This window comes from Dermacentor andersoni, chromosome 7 (genome assembly GCF_023375885.2).
Source record: "Dermacentor andersoni chromosome 7, qqDerAnde1_hic_scaffold, whole genome shotgun sequence".
NCBI lineage: Eukaryota > Metazoa > Arthropoda > Arachnida > Ixodida > Ixodidae > Dermacentor > Dermacentor andersoni.
The window spans coordinates 22,071,999-22,089,870 of record NC_092820.1 but is presented as its reverse complement, the minus strand read 5'-3'; the positions used below and the strand labels follow the sequence as shown (position 1 = coordinate 22,089,870).

The 17,872-nt window shown below is 49.2% G+C and overlaps 1 protein-coding gene across 3 annotated transcripts in view; it reads left to right on the top strand.

Annotated features, from left to right (window-relative positions):
- LOC126535619 (uncharacterized) overlaps positions 1-17,872 on the top strand; it is a 381,164-nt gene that overhangs the window by 284,642 nt on the left and 78,650 nt on the right. For all 3 annotated transcript variants that reach the window (XM_055073166.2, XM_055073165.2, XM_055073168.2), the window contains exon 12: positions 3,880-3,950. In XM_055073166.2, coding sequence (XP_054929141.2) covers positions 3,880-3,950 — 71 coding nt within the window. The remainder of the gene's footprint in view (positions 1-3,879; positions 3,951-17,872) is intronic.

Genomic DNA, 17,872 nt, shown 5'->3' with positions numbered 1-17,872 from the left:
GGTGGAACAAGAACGCTGGAGCGAACGTTTCGACAAAGGTGCTTGTCTTCATCGGGCAGCTACTACTTTCTTTGCAGCTTTTCTATGTACGTGCAGCTCGCTGTTTCTCAATTGGGGCGCAGGGAATCAAACCGGAATGCGGGGTAGGGCAAGAGAAGCCCAAGTGTTAAAGAAGTAACGGCAAAACTAATCTCTCGATGACTGTGGACGGTAATGCGATTAGCATTTGAGCAATGTGGCGACACACCATATTCATAAGGTCACGTTTGTCTATTTTCGGAGACATCCGTTGCTTGCACTATATGTGACGTGTTACGTTATCGTAGCACTCTGCTATGGCCCTCGCTTGCCAGGGTCGCCCAAGAGCATGGCGCCATGACGCCGACGCAGGGAGGATGATTCAATGACGAAGAAGGAATGACGTTGATGGAGCGACAAACGCGCTATGACGACGAGGCAATAATGACATTGAAATAACGATTGCTAAATGATTACAACCGGAAGACGAAGCTGGAATGACGATGGCATAACCATGACGACATAATATAGGGTGTATGATGGCGACTGTCGACGACTGTGCAATGACGACAATGACATGACAACGGCGTGATATTCATGATTGAGTGACGGCAGGATAATTACGATGGCGCCGAAAAAAGGAAAGGCTTCAACAGAACGACGAAGGAGGTGCGACTGCGACGGCATGGCCACAAGGGTCTGGCGACGACACTGTGACGCCGGTGGCGTGACGAGGGCGGCATCACGAGTGTCGGATGACAAAGCTGGAATGACGATGCAGTGACCACGGCGGCATCGCGACCGCCAGCACATCCTTAGTGGCCCAAGCTATTGGACAACTTTGGCTTCTGGGACGGCGTAGAAGGCGGGAGAACGACGGTATGACGATGACGAAGTTAGGTTGGCGACGATAGAACGGCCACGAGCCACTTGGGCAACTGGGCCGGCATGACAGGCAAACTGCAGGGTGTTCCGGCGAGACACTTTCAAAGATTTCGAAAAGTTGCATGTGGCAGAGAGCACAATTGTAGTCCATGAGCTGGTCTGCTCGGAGGTGGACATTACTTGCACAACAAAAAGAAATGCATAATCAAGTAATGAACAAAATTGAGCTAACAATATTCTAGCTAATTACCTAATGGCACATATTGTAATTTACAAATTCTAGCCGGGGCTTTCGCATGGCGGATCCACTTGGTACGAGTTCTCAGGATGACACCAGTTTCGAGATATTAATACCCGGACATAGCAGAGAAATGAATTGGTGTTCCAGTTACTTCCTTAACAATGCGTCGCCGTATGCACTGAAGCACAACGTAACTGGAACGCCAATGCGTTTCTATGCAAACTTTGGAAATTGATACCTCGAAACTGGTGTCATCCGATGAAATCGTACTAAGTAGATCCGCCTTGAGAACTCCTCGGCGGGAATTCGTAGATTGCAAAAGGTGCCATTAGGTGATTAGTTAAAAACTCAATTAGTGAATTTTTGTTGTTTGGTCGGTTATGCATTTAAATTTATGAGCAAGTAATGTCCGGCTCTTCGATTAGACCAGCTCATGGGCTAGAATTGTGCTATCGGCGCCAGGCAATCTATAAAAGAAATGGTGGAAGTGTTCGCTGAAACACGCGATATACAACCTGCTTCATGTAACTTGTGCTACCCGCCGTGGTTGTTCAGTGGTTATGGTGTTGGGCTGCTGAGCACGAGGTCGCGAGATCGAATCCCGGCCACGGCGGCCGCATTTCGATGGAGGCGAAATGCGAAAACACCCGTGTACTTAGATTTAGGTGCACGTTAAAGAACCCCAGTTGGTCAAAATTTCCGGAGTCCCCCACTACGGCGTGCCTCCTAATCAGAAAGCGGTTTTAGCACGTAAAACCCCATAACTTAAATTTCGCTGTTTGCAAACATCGAGTGTGAATGCTTCCCACCACTGGTATAGACCGCTAAGTTGAGCGGGCAAAAATGGACAACGAGTACATTGTTCTAGCATTGTGTTACAATAGAAGCTAAAAAGAAACTCAGAACTTTACCTGTTGACGCAGTCACGGTTCTATAAAGATTGCCGCAAGTTATGCGACAAGTCATAGCAGTGTTGTGCTATTATTCGAGTTTTTTTTTCCTGAAAATGTAAAAAGACACTTTCCGTACATCTCAACAACTGAAAGACCCACTTTTATTTCGAACTTCGTATACTGACAAGGCACGTGGCCAAACGTTTATTGGGGCTCACTGCTGTTACCGAATCGCCCATTGAGCAGCAACTTCCGTCGGAAAGTTGGGCGCGACCTACCGAGAGGCTCCGGCGGAAGGAGCGATGCCGAGTTTATGTTTCCGGAATGGCAGCCTGGGAGAAGCCAGTGCTTGCACCTATTTTGACCCGTAAAGACCAGTCGAACTAAACTGAGATTAAACTGATCTTTCTCTGTCAATATTAGAAAATAAAAGCTGGCTCTTTCCGGCAATACTATTGTCATTGTCTGAGTGTGGACATCATAATCTACCACAAAGTTACCAAGGCGTTAAAGTTTCATCGTGAAATTCGTGGCAAGAAGAGACATCAAAAGAAACTTCTCTGCGGCAAAATTGCCTGCATGACTGGAAGTGGGAAAAAGAACAATTCCTCTTCTCCGCCACATGCTAACGTTATTCGATTGCTCTAGCAAGACCACGGTGGCCGGCTTCACCTTTAGGACGTCATCTCTACACAGAAGTGCTGTTTTTAAAATCTCCTTTTTTTATTAAGTAAATTACTGTTTTGTGAACCATCCCGAATTTAGCAGGGCACTGCTGACCTTTCCTCGGTATATGCCTGCCGACCTTATTCGCGCTACTTATTTATTTATTTCAGACACTGTCAATCCCAGTGGGATTTTTACAGGTTGGGCATACATTATATACTCAAAAATAGCGATAAAACAGGTTTACATAATTTCAACAATGATATTTGCAATCGACACGAAGCAGATATACACATATGGTAGGAAATAAAACATGAATGGTACATTGCATTTGACAAAAAAAAAGGGTGAAATTGCATAGGCAAATACAATGCTCACACAGATATTATTTTATACAACGACGTGAGTGGTGTGTTATTTCCGGTTAACATAATCTAATTATTGCGCAGCAGTTCTTCTACAAGGGATACAAATTTCGGCAACGATGTGTTAGTCGTTATGCAGGGGTCCAGGCTATTCCATTCTCTTATTGCAAGAGGAAAGAACGAATATCTAAAACAGTCATTGCGAAATGCATATTCTTTAAGTGTCAGTGAATGCTTATGGCGGGAAGGTCTGGTGTCAGCTAGGGACATATACAACGAATTATTTACTCGTAATGCACTGTGTATTAATTGGAACAATAATTTTAGTCTTGCTAGTTTGGCGCGGTTTCGCAGAGTAGGAATACAGGCTTGTTATAGCAGTTGGGTAGGTGAATCGCTATTTTTGTATTTGTTAAAGATGAATCTAATTGCCTTTCGCTGCACTCCTTCTAGCTTGTTCTAGGTGTTTGTTCTAGTTCGTTTTAGTCTTCTCGGTGCATCACGACTAAGGGCTGGGCGAGTTAATACATGGTCGACTAGGATTAAAACCGGCGAAAGAAACGCACGCAAAAGAAAAAAAAAGAGGAGTGCACAGGACGGTGCTGTAATCTTGGCATCGTCCTTCGTACTACTATAGTTTCTTGTTTATACGCTTGTTTTTCGCTGATCTTCATCTTAGTTGGCTTCTGGTCACATTGACGTCATACTTGTGAAACAAACAGGGAAGTGCGGCCATTTTCTGAAAGAGTACATGCAAGCGAATTTACTCAGCTGCTCATGTGTGTGGCCCTCTTACACCGCCCCCCTGCAGCTCTCCGGCCAGCAGCACCAGACGTGGCACGCACCGCGCGGTGACGTCGTGGATCGACACCACAGCTCCAGGTGAGAGTGTACGCAAGGCACGTGCGACACGCTCAGTCTGTCCGTGGTTCTGTGTGTGGATTGCCCATCACTAACATTCTTCTTTATTTGGTCTCACAATATTAGCCTTTAAGTAATTTATCAATGGTGTCGTCTGGGCAACTTATTTATAGACACGTAATGAAGGTAGGGTAGCCAACCGTCTCAAGTTCAGAGGGAAAGTCCTGACACTTTTTTTTCTACTGCATAGTAGTCGGTTAACCATACTGGTTTAGATTCTCTGACCGCTCGTTTCCTCGGTACCTTTATTGTCTTCTGAAGGGCTGTCGTTAACGTAAATGCTGTTGAATTTTTGCCGTCATTCTAGTTGTATTGCAGGCCCCAACCGTTCACAGTGCTTCAGACTCTATAGGTAATCGTGTTAGCTAGGCAAGGACTGAACGTTTCCGAATGTAAATGGTGCCACTGTAGAACCGAGAAGAATTTTACAACTGTCTTTCACGTACAGACTGGCCGCTGACAAGGGTAACAAATACCTACAGGCCCCGTCCTAATTTCGTCCACTCCCCCCCCCCTGAAAGTTGGCAACCCCACACATATATTCCTAGGGGTGGGCAGCGCAACCCGGACGAATGACAAAAGGAAGTACACGATATGAGTGCACACTAACACCTGGTTTATTTTTCAAACGAATGATTAAATATAAAGAGAATGTGATCACGTGATCAAGTGACGCGTACAAAAAGTGAAAGGATGTCAGCCTATCTTGCCATTCAAGAACTCCGTTTATTTATCATGCAGAGAAATAGCAGTCTGGCTGACGCATGCGGCTCAGTTGACATGCCTGAAGTAGGCTTCCACAATCTCGCGGTTGATTTGATTTCCATTTTTAAACAATATTTCGTTCTTTTCGAACAAAGGTTTGCATGGGAAATTTCAACATTGCGCGGGCATATTCGAGCCTGTTGCATTCCTGATCGCACCTTGGTGCTCCCTAAGGCGGACGTTAAAGCAGCGTCCCGTCTGCACTGTTAAGAACGGCCAGCTGCAGTGCATGTTTGCCCGCCATTTACGCCAGCGGTGGCAACCTCATCTTGGAACGCCGCCGCCAACCTCTAGCCGCGGCGTGACTAAGTCGACTTTGTGTCGGGAACAAAACGCACGTCCTCCACTCTCCGTCGCTTCAGCTAGGATGCGTTTCACGAAGCACGATTTGTGCTGAAACCGCCACCGTTACGCTTTAGCCTCGTCGCCGTTGTGGCGGAATGAGCTCGGCGGACCAACTATTGTTACTGAACTCCCCAACGCGGACCTGATCTGCTACGGGTGGAGGAGTTGCCGCGGGAACGTCGTCGTAGGCTCCTTTCCACGCGCCGACCAAGACGCAAGACAATGTGCTACCCGGGCAAGCTACGCGGATCGGCTCCGAGTTCTACGAAGCCCCTCTGACGTCGGCTCCGGACCATGCTGCTTGTGTGTGTGTGTGTGTGTGTGTGTGTGTGCGTGCGTGTGTGTGTGTGTGTGTGTGTGTGTGTGTGTGTGTGTGTGTGTGTGTGTGTGTGTGTGTGTGGGTGCATAGTACCATGTGCTGTGGTTTTCGGGCTTTATCACGTAGTTTCTTCTCATGTTCTTACTACATATATTTTCTCTTATTGGGGGCGAGCTCCACCACTGGAAAAGCTGGCGCCACTGTAAGCGGGACGTGGCATGAGGGATCAAGTGGACACAGCGGTCGCGTCGGCTGCTTCAGAAGCGCTGAAGCGAGCTGAAAACGAAAGTTTAAAGTCCCCCCTGTGCCGCGGTTCTGATTAAGTGGCGAGGCTTTACCGCCTTGGGGGTGTCTGCTAGACAACATTTGAAACTAGCATAATACGTAGTGGCTGCCTTTGAAGGCGTCCAGCATACTAGGCTACTGTTCGGTGCTGCAACGGAGCCCGGTGCCAGCCTTATTCACACGTAGCCGCAGGGCAAGGAGCTTCGTGAAGCTTGGCTGGTGAAACTTAGATCCGGCAGACAGCCATCGGCTACAATTCGTGTATGCAGCAAGCACAGACGCGAGGAACATTTCTGCTACGGCGCCGGGACTGCGTGATGTTCGGTGAGTAGCGGAGAACGCGCACTGAGCCGCTCGCCTGCGCTCGCTGCCCGGCTAATGTCATGACGCTTTATTAGGTCTATGAACTTGTTGGTACTACATTCTGGCAAGTTCACTGGAATGGAAAGGGAGCGGTAGAAGCGCATTAAAAAAGGCATGGCATATGGTCATGTTTGTGCTGTGAATTAACGCACTGGATTACGTAACAGAAGCTGACGAAAATCGCTTGCTGAGAAGACCGATAAACATGCAGTGCGACGCAACTTGAGAAATAATATTGAAGTGTCCAAGAATTAAGAAGACAAAAAAAAAGATTGAATCGTCGCGACGGCACATCACAGGCTCCGTAGGCGTCGAAGTCTCTATACAGAAATTTTTTTTGAACAGTTCTGATAGCGTCCACGCAACAATGGTAGCGAGTGTACTGTAAAATGCTCATATGGTGCGGCCTAATTAAAACTCGCGTCACGGTGCCAAACCACGCTCACAGCGAAAGCAAAGCATTGTGCGCGGACATGCATGCAGACGCGCAGTCGGTCGCTGCGAACCCGTGCGATCTGCGATCACTGCAGTGAGGCCTTATTCGGTTATGCCCCATTTGGGTATACAGACAGCCCACTATAAGAACATATTTCGCATAGTTTGCTCTCAGCGCTTGCCTACCTTTGTAGGGAAAAATAAAAGATAAGCACGTGTCGACAGACTGTGCAATAGGTCATGCATCTCCGCGCTCTTCGCTTTTCGGTAGGCAGCCCAAAATATGCACGCAGTTCTCCGCATGCTGACAAGTTCCTCAAGAAAACGAGGCACCTGGTCCAGCACCAGCGAAGACACAGAGATCTGCTCAATCACGGGCGACGATTCATTCGATGACATCTTCGTGTCGGTGAGGAGCCGAAGGGCTAAAATGAGGCTTGTCAAGGCGTCATCACCAGCGAGTGCGTCAACCATGCAGGCAGGAAGTGAACGTTGGCCACCCACCATCTTCTTCATGTCAGTGGATTCTTTCAGCAACCTTCGAGTATTGAACAGACAAGCTCTCTTTCTGTTTTTCTTGAGCGAAAGGCGCCAAACGACATCAAGGAAGTCCGGCTGAACATACGAAAGATTGTTCTAGCTGTCGACACAGCCCGTGGAAGCACGCTGTAGACGCTGCGGCGGATAACGGATTTGGGCAACATAAAAGTACGACTGGTCCTACCTATGGGTGGGGCCTGCACTGCAGGTGTGATCTACGATATTGACTTGGCAATTTCAAACTCTGACCTGCCAATTCTGATAAAAGCGGCATACGAAGCAATGGTCGATATATATCTACCCGCGCTGCTCATCCAAATATTTAACACTAGGTAGCGCCTGTGGCCGCCCGATTCTAAGGCCTATATTTGTATTTGCCTATTCCTGAAATCCCTGTGTTGCTGTGCTACTGCTAGGGTACAGTGAACTAAAGCTTACTGTAACTAAGGTTTATGCTAGCGTGTGATGCTAGCGCCAGGTTTCAACGCACGTATAGTTATAAGAAGTTTACACAGATGGCACCGGCTGTTCTAGCGGAGGAATGAATTTACCGTGGGAAGCGCGGGAAGAGCAACGCCGGGCCACCGGCAACGCGTCAAGTGGCCAGCCAACACACGTGCGGACGCTCCGCTCGTTTCGCTGTCACAAAACGCTGTTGGGCAGTATAAAGGCGTTTAGCCTTCATGAAATCGGTAGCCTAAGGTCCACCCGGGACTTCGCAGGCAAACCACATCGCGATTTGGTAAGTTTGGCGGTAATTGTTTACTTGTGTTGCTTTTTCGTAGCGTTTGCCACAAATGCCCTGATTCTTTTTCTAGACTCAGCCGCTTCACGCTGTCGCAATGAGCAGTCAAAGCAAGTCGACTCCGAAGAGAGATGGTGATCCAGACTGCACCAAGGCAGTAAAAAGAGCCCGTAAGTCCTATGAATACAACAGGAAGTACCTCGAATTCTGGGAAAAAGAATTCCCACGGCTGACAAGTGCGACATCACAAGGTACCAAGCTTCTATTCTGCAAGTTATGTCGAAAATTTATTCGACCACACCACGGCACACTAACCTAACATGTACAGGGAGCTCAGCACAAAGGAGCTGTCAAGTCTGCATCAGTTTCTCAGATGCTGAATTTCCCAAAGAATCCGAACCTATCGGATGAACTGTAACGTGCTTACTTGAAGTTAGCGCTTACAACCTGCTGCCACTGCCCTACCTTGGCGATTGACCATTTAGGGGAAGTGATAAAAAAATTGCAAAGGAAGCTTTCTTGAGCACCTACGTCTTCACCGTACCAAGTGCACTGCTTTAATTAACTCTGTCTTGTCCCCCTCTCTTCGAGACGAAGTTATGGCTCATGTCAAAGGCAAGAAGTTCTCTCTGATGCTGGATGAGACCACGGATGTCACGGTGGAAAAGTTGCTCGCAATCTGCATCTGGTATTTTAGCGAAAAAACCGGCGAAGTTGTGACTGCATTCCTGAGGCTTTATCCAGTGATTCATGCTACTGGTGAGACACTTTTTCAGATTGTCAGAGATTGCCTTTATGAGTATGGGATGTGCCTTTGGGATTGTGTCGGCATTGCCTGTGATGGAGCTGCTGTAATGGTAAATGAACACAACAGTGTTTGGTCACGGATCAAGAAAGAGTCGCCTAATTGCTTCCTGAACAAGTGTGTATGCCATTCATTGGCCCTCTGCGTGCAAAAGGCTTTTGAAACGTTACCTTCTAGTCTAGGCTATCTCCTAACTGAAATCCCAGCATAGATTTCAAACAGTACACTCCGACGCCATGCTTACAAGGAACTTTTTGAAAGCATGAAAGAACAAGAAGTAGAAGCACAAAGTGACAAGAAGTGGTGCCACATGCCATTATTGAATCTATCTGGCACACGATGGCTTCTTAGAGGTCGCGTCATCAAGAGATTTATCGAACATTGGAATGAGCTGAAGGCTTACTTTACATTAGCCATGCAAGAAGGTGCTCAAGAAGTAAGGCACAAAGCTCGATTGATCCATGACATGCTCCATGATGATGCGAACTACATTTACGTCATATTTTTGTCTCCTATCGTCCAAGAATTTTAAAAGGTCAATGCCTTTTTCCAGTCAGTGAACATTATACCAGACAAGAAGTTCAAAGAGCTTGATCTGCTTCACCGAACGCTGAAGTCAAGAATTATTTAATTCTTAAATCAATTATTAGAATTATTAGAAGCAAGGGCACATACTTCCTTTGGAAATGACAGACTTTTGACCTCACTTTGTCAGTGAACTCCTCCGTTGCAAGCACCAGGAGACCAACCTCAACGAAGCTGCTGTGCAAGGGGTGAAGCAACGCTGCCAAGATTTTCTCAGTGACTTGCTGAAGGAAGTGGAAATGTGTCTTCCCACCAATCAAGCCATTTTTCAAGGCATGAGTGGACTTCACCCTGCAAGGGTCTTGTCTCAAGCTGCACGGCTTTCTGTTTTGCAACTTCCCCTTCAACATCTGGTTTAAAAAACAATGACATGATTGAAATGGAATACAGGAGAATTGTTATGCATCTTTCCAGTGAGGAGGCCGTCTGCGACGGGAAACATCCGGAGGATTCTTCAACATTCTCGGCTGGAATTTTCAAATTTAAAGATGACATGGGGGAAAGCCCTACCAGGAACTTGCATTGTATGCACTGGCATGTCTTTCTTTGCCCAGTGTCCAATGCAGTGCTGGAGCGTGTCTTCAGTCAGGTCAAGTGCGTGAAGACGAAGTACAGGAAGAAGTTGTCACTGAAAACTTTGCATTCCATTGTACGAATTCGCACAACGTTGGCCTCTAGAGAGGGCTGTTGCGTGAAGTTCACTATCACAGACGATATGCTACGCAGGTTTCGTTCAGACATCTACGATGCTCAAAGCGATGATTAAAGGTTCCTCATCATCACAGACGGTATCCTATGCTGCAATAAAACTTAATGCTGGGCTAGTTGGTCATGCATTCTTTAAAACTGATGGTAGCGCTAAAAGGACGGACACACGATGAAAAGACGACACGACGACGAGGAAACGCTACTGACAACTGGTTTATTTTTCTAAAAAGTTCTATATTTAAAAGAATCACAACACATGCGCACACCCGAACTGTACCAGCCTTCTTTATCGCAATATCAGCACGTTTGGAGGAGTTTACTGGCTCCAACTGGGCATCGTGGTTCGGCCTGCTACAATTCTTCTTCGAGGCCAACGATGTGACTCACCCTGTCAAGCAACGAGCACACTTGCTTACAATGTGTCGTGCTCAAATTTACGACGTGGTTTGTGCGCTGCTTCAACCGAAGACGCCCGGCCAAGTAAGCTATGCCGAGATCGTGGCCGCACTTCAGGCACACTACGACCCTCGCCCGTGCGAAGTCTACAGTCGTGCGATGTTCCAAAGGCGAGATCAGCTCCCAGGCGAGTCGGTAAACGACTACGTTGCCACTCTACGCAAGTTGGCTACGAACTGCAATTTTGGCAGGCAGCCGACGGCAAAAATAGCTACGGCGACTTCAGTTGAGGGAACGGCATCACCAACACAGCAGGCAGCTACGGGCTGCAATCCAACGCTTCTGCCATTAGATGTGATGTGTGATCGCTTCGTGTGTGGTCTCCGCGACCAGAATCTTCAACAGCGACTGTTTGCAGCGAAGGATCTGACCTTTTGCGAGGCTTATGATTTCGCCATTCGAGCGGAAAGCGCCATCCAGCAGCAACGACAGATAAAAGCTGATCACGCGGAAGTCTACAAGGCGGCAACGCGTGCCGGCGACAGCGCTTCGATCTCCAAGACGCATTCTGACCAAGGGCAACGCTGCTGGCGTTGCGATGGTTCGCACAGTCCCAAGACGTGTAAGTTCAGCACAACTATTTGCAATTACTGCCGGAAACAAGGGCACCTTGCCAAGGCTTGTATTTTCAGGAAGAAGGCTGAGAAAAAGGCATACCAGCGTAGCATCTCCGTAGAAACTTCACGGACTGCGGAAGTGACTAACGAAACCAAACATGAGGTTTCAACGTTGCATGACCTCTGTGCAGTGGCAGACGGATTCAGCGCCCCGAAGTTTACTCTGACGCTTACAGTGCACGACAAACCTGTGACTTCTAAGCTCGACTCCGGTGCAGTGTGCACCATGGTTAGCAGACACATTTCAAACCGTATGGCATGCACACCCACTCTCTCCGAGGCAGGACAACATACATCTGCGCACCTGGTGAGGTCAGCAACTACAGGTTGTCGGAACCGCGACAGTAATGGTTCGTCACAACAACACAGCTTGCAAGCTACCACTTCTGGTTGTCGAGGGCACTGGATGCAGCTTGTTGGGACGCAATTGGTTTGACAGGCTGGGCATCGAGCTTCACGGCATTCACCAGACCACGGAGGAAGGCAGTTTGACCGAGTTGCTACAGAAGCATGAAGACATTTTTCGTGAAGACACCACAGGACACACGGGTGTGCCAGTGAATCTGGAACTGAAGGAGGGGGCAAGCCCCAAGTTTTTGAAGGCATGGCGTGTACTCTGTCATGCGCGCATCATCAGAGGCGCAGACTGACAAGTACGTAGAGAGGGTATTTGGGAGCCAGTCCAACACTCACACTGGGCTACACCGCTAGTATGGGTGCAGAAAAAAGACGGAAGCATGCCCGCCTGCGGTGACTACCGCTGTATAGTGAATGAGGCTGCGAAAAAGGCTTCATACCCCCTGCCCACAACGGAGGAAGTGTTTAGCACTTTGAAAGGCGGCCGGGTTTTCAGCACATTGGACTTGGCTCAAACTTACACTCAACTTCATGTGACTCCAGCGACAGCACAGATTCTCACAGTAAACACTACAAAAGGGCTGTACAAGGTAAGCAGGCTTCCATTTGGTGTTTCAGCCACCCTAGCAGTTTTCCAGTGCTTTATGGAGACCACCTTGAGCGGCTTGCCTGGAGTTTGTGTTTATTTAGACGATATCATCGTGAGTGGAGCAACAGCAAACGAGCACAAGGACCGCCTAGCGTCAGTTCTCCAGCGGCTGGCTCAGGCAAACCTACGATTGTGCAAATCCAAGTGTCAGTTTGGTGTGGCGGTGGTTAAATTCCTGGGTCACAACATTGATGCAGCAGGGATTCACACATCTGAGGAAAAAGTGGCAGCTATCGTGAAGGCACCAGCGCCCACAAGTAAGCAGACACTGCAGTCATTTTTAGACATGTTGGTCTTCTATGATCGCTTTCTAGAGCACCGTGCTACAGTGGCAGCGACCCTGTATGAACTTCTGGCAAAGGGCAAGACTTGGAAGTGGGAGCAAAGACATCAAAAAGCGTTTGATGAGCTCGAACAGTGCTTGTTGTCGAGGACTGTCCTGTCATACTATGACGAAAACAAGCCTCTTGATTTCATGTGGTGCTTCACCTTATGGTGTAGGTGTCGTGCTTGCTCAGCTGGACAGCCAGGCAGAGAGGCACCGATTGCGTTTGCATCCCGGACATAGGGTGCTGCCGAACGTAATTATGCACAACTTGACCGTGAAGGACTCGCTGTAGTTTTTGCAAACACCCACTTCCACAAGTACATTGTGGGTCGAGAAGTCACGTTCGTGACTGACCGCCAGCCGTTACTGGGGCTTCTCGGACCACGGAAGCCGGTACCGAAATGCTTTCACCCCGAATGAAAAGGTGGTGCCTTAAACTTTCAGCATACAACTACGACCTCCAGTATCATGCCGGTAGTCGTCATCAAAATGCTGATGCGCTGAGTAGAGTGCCTCTGCCAGACCGCATTAAAGAGCCTAACCCACCTGGAGACGTCCTCATGTTCGAGGCGTTACCACGACCGCTGTTGACAGCTGAGGTTGTGGCCACACTAACGCAAGAGGATCCAATTCTAGCAGATGTCTTTTCAGCAGTACAGAATGGCACCGAGCAGCCTCTGCAGGGAGACAGTTTCACCCCGTACCGCAGAAGAGCCACCGAACTTGCTATCCATAGAGGATGCATCAGCTGGGGCTCAAGAATTGTCATACTGGCAGGAGCGCGAGAACAGGTCATTTCATTGCTGCACGCAGGCCATCGTGGAATTGTAGCCATGAAAGCTTGTGCGCGCAGTTATCTTTGGTAGCCTGGCTTGGACGCCGAGATCGAAACAACTGTCAAATCATGCGACCAGTGCCAGCGCACCCAGAACGATCCAAAATAGGCTCCAGTTCCAAATTGGACGCAGCCAACGACACCATGGCACACATTGCACGTAGACTTCGCAGGTCCGGTAGAGGGACATACATTTTTGGATGTTGCCTACGCTTTCACCAAGTGGGTGACAGCCTGACGTCAACAGCAGTCATTAATTAGTGTGCTGCGCTCTTTGTTCGCCACATTTGGCATGCCACGCAAGGTTGTGTCGGACAATGGGGCTGCATTTGTGTCTTTCGAGACACAAGACTTCTACCAGAGAAGTGGCACTCGAAGCGTAACGTCAGCCCATTACCGCCCTGCTACAAATGGGCAAGCAGAACGTTATGTAGGAGAGCTGAAGAGGGTACTGGCCAGAGAACCGTCCGGTTCGCTCAGTGTTCGCTTGTCACGTTTTCTGTTTCGGCAGCATACCACTGTGCATCAATCAACCGGGCAAACACCGGCTAAAGCCATGTTCGGGCGGGAGCTGCCAAACCAGTTGGGCCTCATCATTGCATCGGAAGGACAGGAGGCTGCACAAGCTTACCTACCCAAGAGTCGTCAACTCATGCAAGGAGAAGCTGTATGGGTAAAACAATTCAGCAAGAGGCCAGACTGGACAGAAGGAACTCTGGTTAAGAGGATGGGCCACAGATATTGGCTTGTGAAATGCACAGGAAGAATTGTGAGACGCCATCTAAACCAGCTCAGGAAGCGTACCGGCGAAGTTAAGCTGGCAGACAAGCCTCAGCAACGCTCACGTGGGGCATGGACAGTCATCCAGCGGAAAGCACACCAGCTGTGCCATCTTCACGTCCACTCGAATCCGAATCAAGCATAGCGAAACGACCAGCACGGATCAGACGGTAGCCTACTTGGTACAAGGCATCCTTCTAAGGGGGAAAAGTGTTGTGTCTGTGAATAGTTCGGCTTTTGGTCTTCAGATGTGGACGGGTGCAGACACGTAGTGGGAGTGTCTAGAACTACGCATGAACGTTTCCCACTGTTTCGATGGGTGCGCCACATCCCTGGCAAGCCCTGGTGGGGGGCAGTCACGTGGACAGTGTGTTCGTGCCAAGTGGTATTGTGTGGTCGCCAACTCTGGCAACGCTACGTTCATTATGTAGACTACGTGCGCAATAAAGTAATTACAAGTACATAACAGACGTCGTCATCGGCGGGAACGCACAAGCCAGGGTGAAGTTCCTGCACCACTTGTGCCAATGCCATCATCTTCAAATAGAACTCCCGAGAGCACAAGGAGACCTCAGACGGAAAAGGCTTCCCCAGTGGAAGAGTGGCCGGTGCTCGCAAGCTCTCAGTCTTCTAAAGAGCATCCACGCTTGATGCTCCCATCGAAGCCATCTTCTGTTGGTGAGGCTTCAACAATGGACTGCCAAATGATTCCGGTGTTGCAATCCCTTGTGAATGTCAACGGGGCTATGCTGACAATCATTGATACCCCATCTGATCGAAGTGTGCTACAAGTGCTCGACGCACTGAGCCCCGTCCTAGCAAGCCTTGAGTGAAGCCATGACTAACAATCACCAGTCATTTCGTAAGGAAGTCCGAGAAGCGTTGATCCTTAAGTGGAAAGCGAAGGGTCTAAGATCATGCATCACTTATTTTCGTCAATTTGTTCTCACTAACCGATTTCCAGTCATTCTCATCTGTGAACCAAGATTATCACATCCAATAGGACTATCCAGTTACGACACAATATTCTCATCAAGCGAAAGCAAAAGTAGCAAGGTCGTCGTGTTTATTCGCCGTGAGCTCATGTCGTCCAGCCAGTGCAACCTCATGACGAGAATCAGTATGTGTGCATGACTGTTAAAAATAGAAAAGTCACCTTTGCACTCTTGGGGGTGTATCTGTCTCCATCACGTCGATTTGACACTAAAAGACTAGAAGACATTTTAAGAACACAGCCAGGTCCGTGGATTATCACCGTGGACTTCAACGCACACCATACCATTTGGGGAAGCTCAAAGGTTAACGCGACGGGACGACGACTAGCTTTATTAGTTTCTAACAATAGTCTCTACGTGCTGAATGACGCGAGTCCAACGTTTCTGTGGGTAATAACGTACCAGCAGCTGCCTTGATTTGACTTTCGTCTTCTACGGCCTCGCTACACGTGTTAAGCGGTTTTTGGACATTCAAGCGCAAGGAAGCGACCACATCCCCACTTACCTCCAGATCAAGGGGATGTCTAACGCTTATACGTCCACCATGGCACGAATAATAGATTGGACTATCGTTAAATCCCATATTGAAGACACTTGTGACAAAGGCCTCTCTTGTGGACTTCAACAAGCTATCAAGAAAATGGCACAGACATGCACGCGCACACTCACATGTTCTCCAAGGTATTATGAATTCGACCTGGAATTGGAGCGGCTTGGTGCTATACGTCGTCGTGCTGAAAGAATATATCGACGCACTAAGTCAATTCAGGATCTAAGGATAGCCCGGCGAATGCAAAAGAAGATAAGCCGCATGGAGAAACTAGAGGCACAGCGGTGGTCGAAATTTTTGCGTCGCTAGATCCCCGCAAACTGCTATCTCAAATATGGAAAACTGTGCGACGTGTAGGTTCTGTTCCGGAACCGTGTTTTCCGTTTAAGGCCTTAGCACTATTCCAGCGCCGACAAGACATTGATGTGGCGGAAGACTTCTGTGCTATGACTGCGGGCCCGCTAGCCTTGCACAGGTTCGCTTACATTGAAACGTATTCCAGATTCACGAGATTCACGCATGGCTCTGCCTTTCACGGCGCAAGAGCTTGACGCGGCGCTCGCCCTATGTAATCGGTTGTCGTCACCTAGTACGGATCACATATCTTACCGTAAGCTATGTCACCTTAGTGAGCGGGCACTGTTACGTTTCGCCTACGACGCGCGGTATAGCCGGCGCGGATGCAACGGACGCCGGGGCTTCGTTCAAAGCGGCGGACATTTTGGCCCGTTCAGCGCCGCCGATACGCCTCCCCGCCAAGCGCGTCCAGGCGTGTTTCAGTGCCACGTGTCTTCGTGTGTGCGTGTGTGTGTGTGTGCCCACGCTTGTCAAAGCGCGGCAGCCGGGGAGAGGAGCTCCCCAAGAGTGAAGCGAGGAGGTCTGACCACGGCGCCGGCCTGGCGATGCGTCACTACACTCGTCTCAACCTGTCTCTCAGCGTGTCCGTGGCGCCGTCACGTGCGCCAGTGACGAGGCGTTCCTTCTCGCCCTCAACTCCGAGACTATAAGAGCAGCTGCCCCCGGACGCCGAGAGAGAGGCTCCGATTTCTTCTGTCGAGTTACGTGCTCTCCCGTCTCTCACTTCGGTCGACCTGACCGCCCGCTCTTTTGCGATGTTAGAATAAACCAGTTGTTCTGTTACCAGTCGACTCATGCTTTGCCGAGACCTTCGGATGCTTCCAGTGCCCCAGGCCGCCAGGCCAACGCTACCCTTGGGGCTTGCGACCCGATTGCAACAACGGGCGTCAGCACTGAGATTCCAACAGCTCGTGCCAGCGCTGAGATTCTAACAACTGGCTGGTAGCGGTGAGATCGCGACAACGGAGGCCAGCAGCGAAGATATGCGGTTGACTGTATGCTGAGCAGCACAACGACCATCCGGGAGCAGTGCAACGAGCCCTGTGTGATGACTGGTTGCCTGCAGCGGAACGACTGCGCTGAATTCTTGGCTGCGAGGTTTGGTGAGTGCGGGACTTTCTTCTTCTGAGTTTTGCCAGGCTTTTGTTAGTGTCAGAAACAGAGCTGGTAATTGTGGTTGTCCTTGCTGCCGGGTTACATTGCGGCAAGACAATAGTAGGCAGTAGAGAAAGCAGCATTCAGAGCAGCCATGGATTTGAAGTCGTTGCGCAAACCGATATTGCTGGAGCTTGCAAGAGAGTTGGGTCTGGATGTCTCAGACAAACTCAGAAAACCAGAACTGCTAAGGGCTATTCTCGAGTTAGAAGCTGAGGATGACGAGCTGTCGGAATGCCTTGAGACCATTGAGGAGCGGGCAAAAAGACAGGAGCGTGAACGTAAAGAACAGATAGAGCGAGAGCAACAAGAAAAAGAGCGCGACCGTCAACACGCTTTGGAAATGAAGCGTCTCGAGGTAGAGATGGAACGCGCTCGTAATGGAAGTCAGGCACACGGTGCAGGAGAACGAGTATCGTTCAAAATGACTGACCTGATGCGGCCGTTTAAGCTTGGAGAGGACATTGGTTTGTTCCTGGTTAACTTTGAGCGAACGTGCGAGAAGCAGGGGTTCTCTCGGGAAACGTGGCCACAGCGCTTGCTCACTTTGTTACCCGGCGAGGCGGCCGACGTAGTCGCTCGCTTGAAGAGAGAGGAGGCAGAGGATTTCGACCAAGTGAAATCGAGTCTGCTAAAAAAGTACAGGCTGTCCGCGGAGGCGTTCCGTCGGAAGTTTCGGGAAAATGAGAAAGGCAAAAGTGAGTCATATACAGAGTTTGCCTACAGGCTTATGTCAAACATGCAGGAGTGGCTCAAAGAAGAGAAAGCGTTTGGTGACCACGAGAAAGTTCTGCAGTGTTTCGGGCTAGAACAGTTTTATAGTCGGTTACCTGAGAACGTGCGGTACTGGGTCTTGGATAGGCCAGACGTTAGTACGGTGGCTCGAGCCGCTGAGCTAGCCGAGGAGTT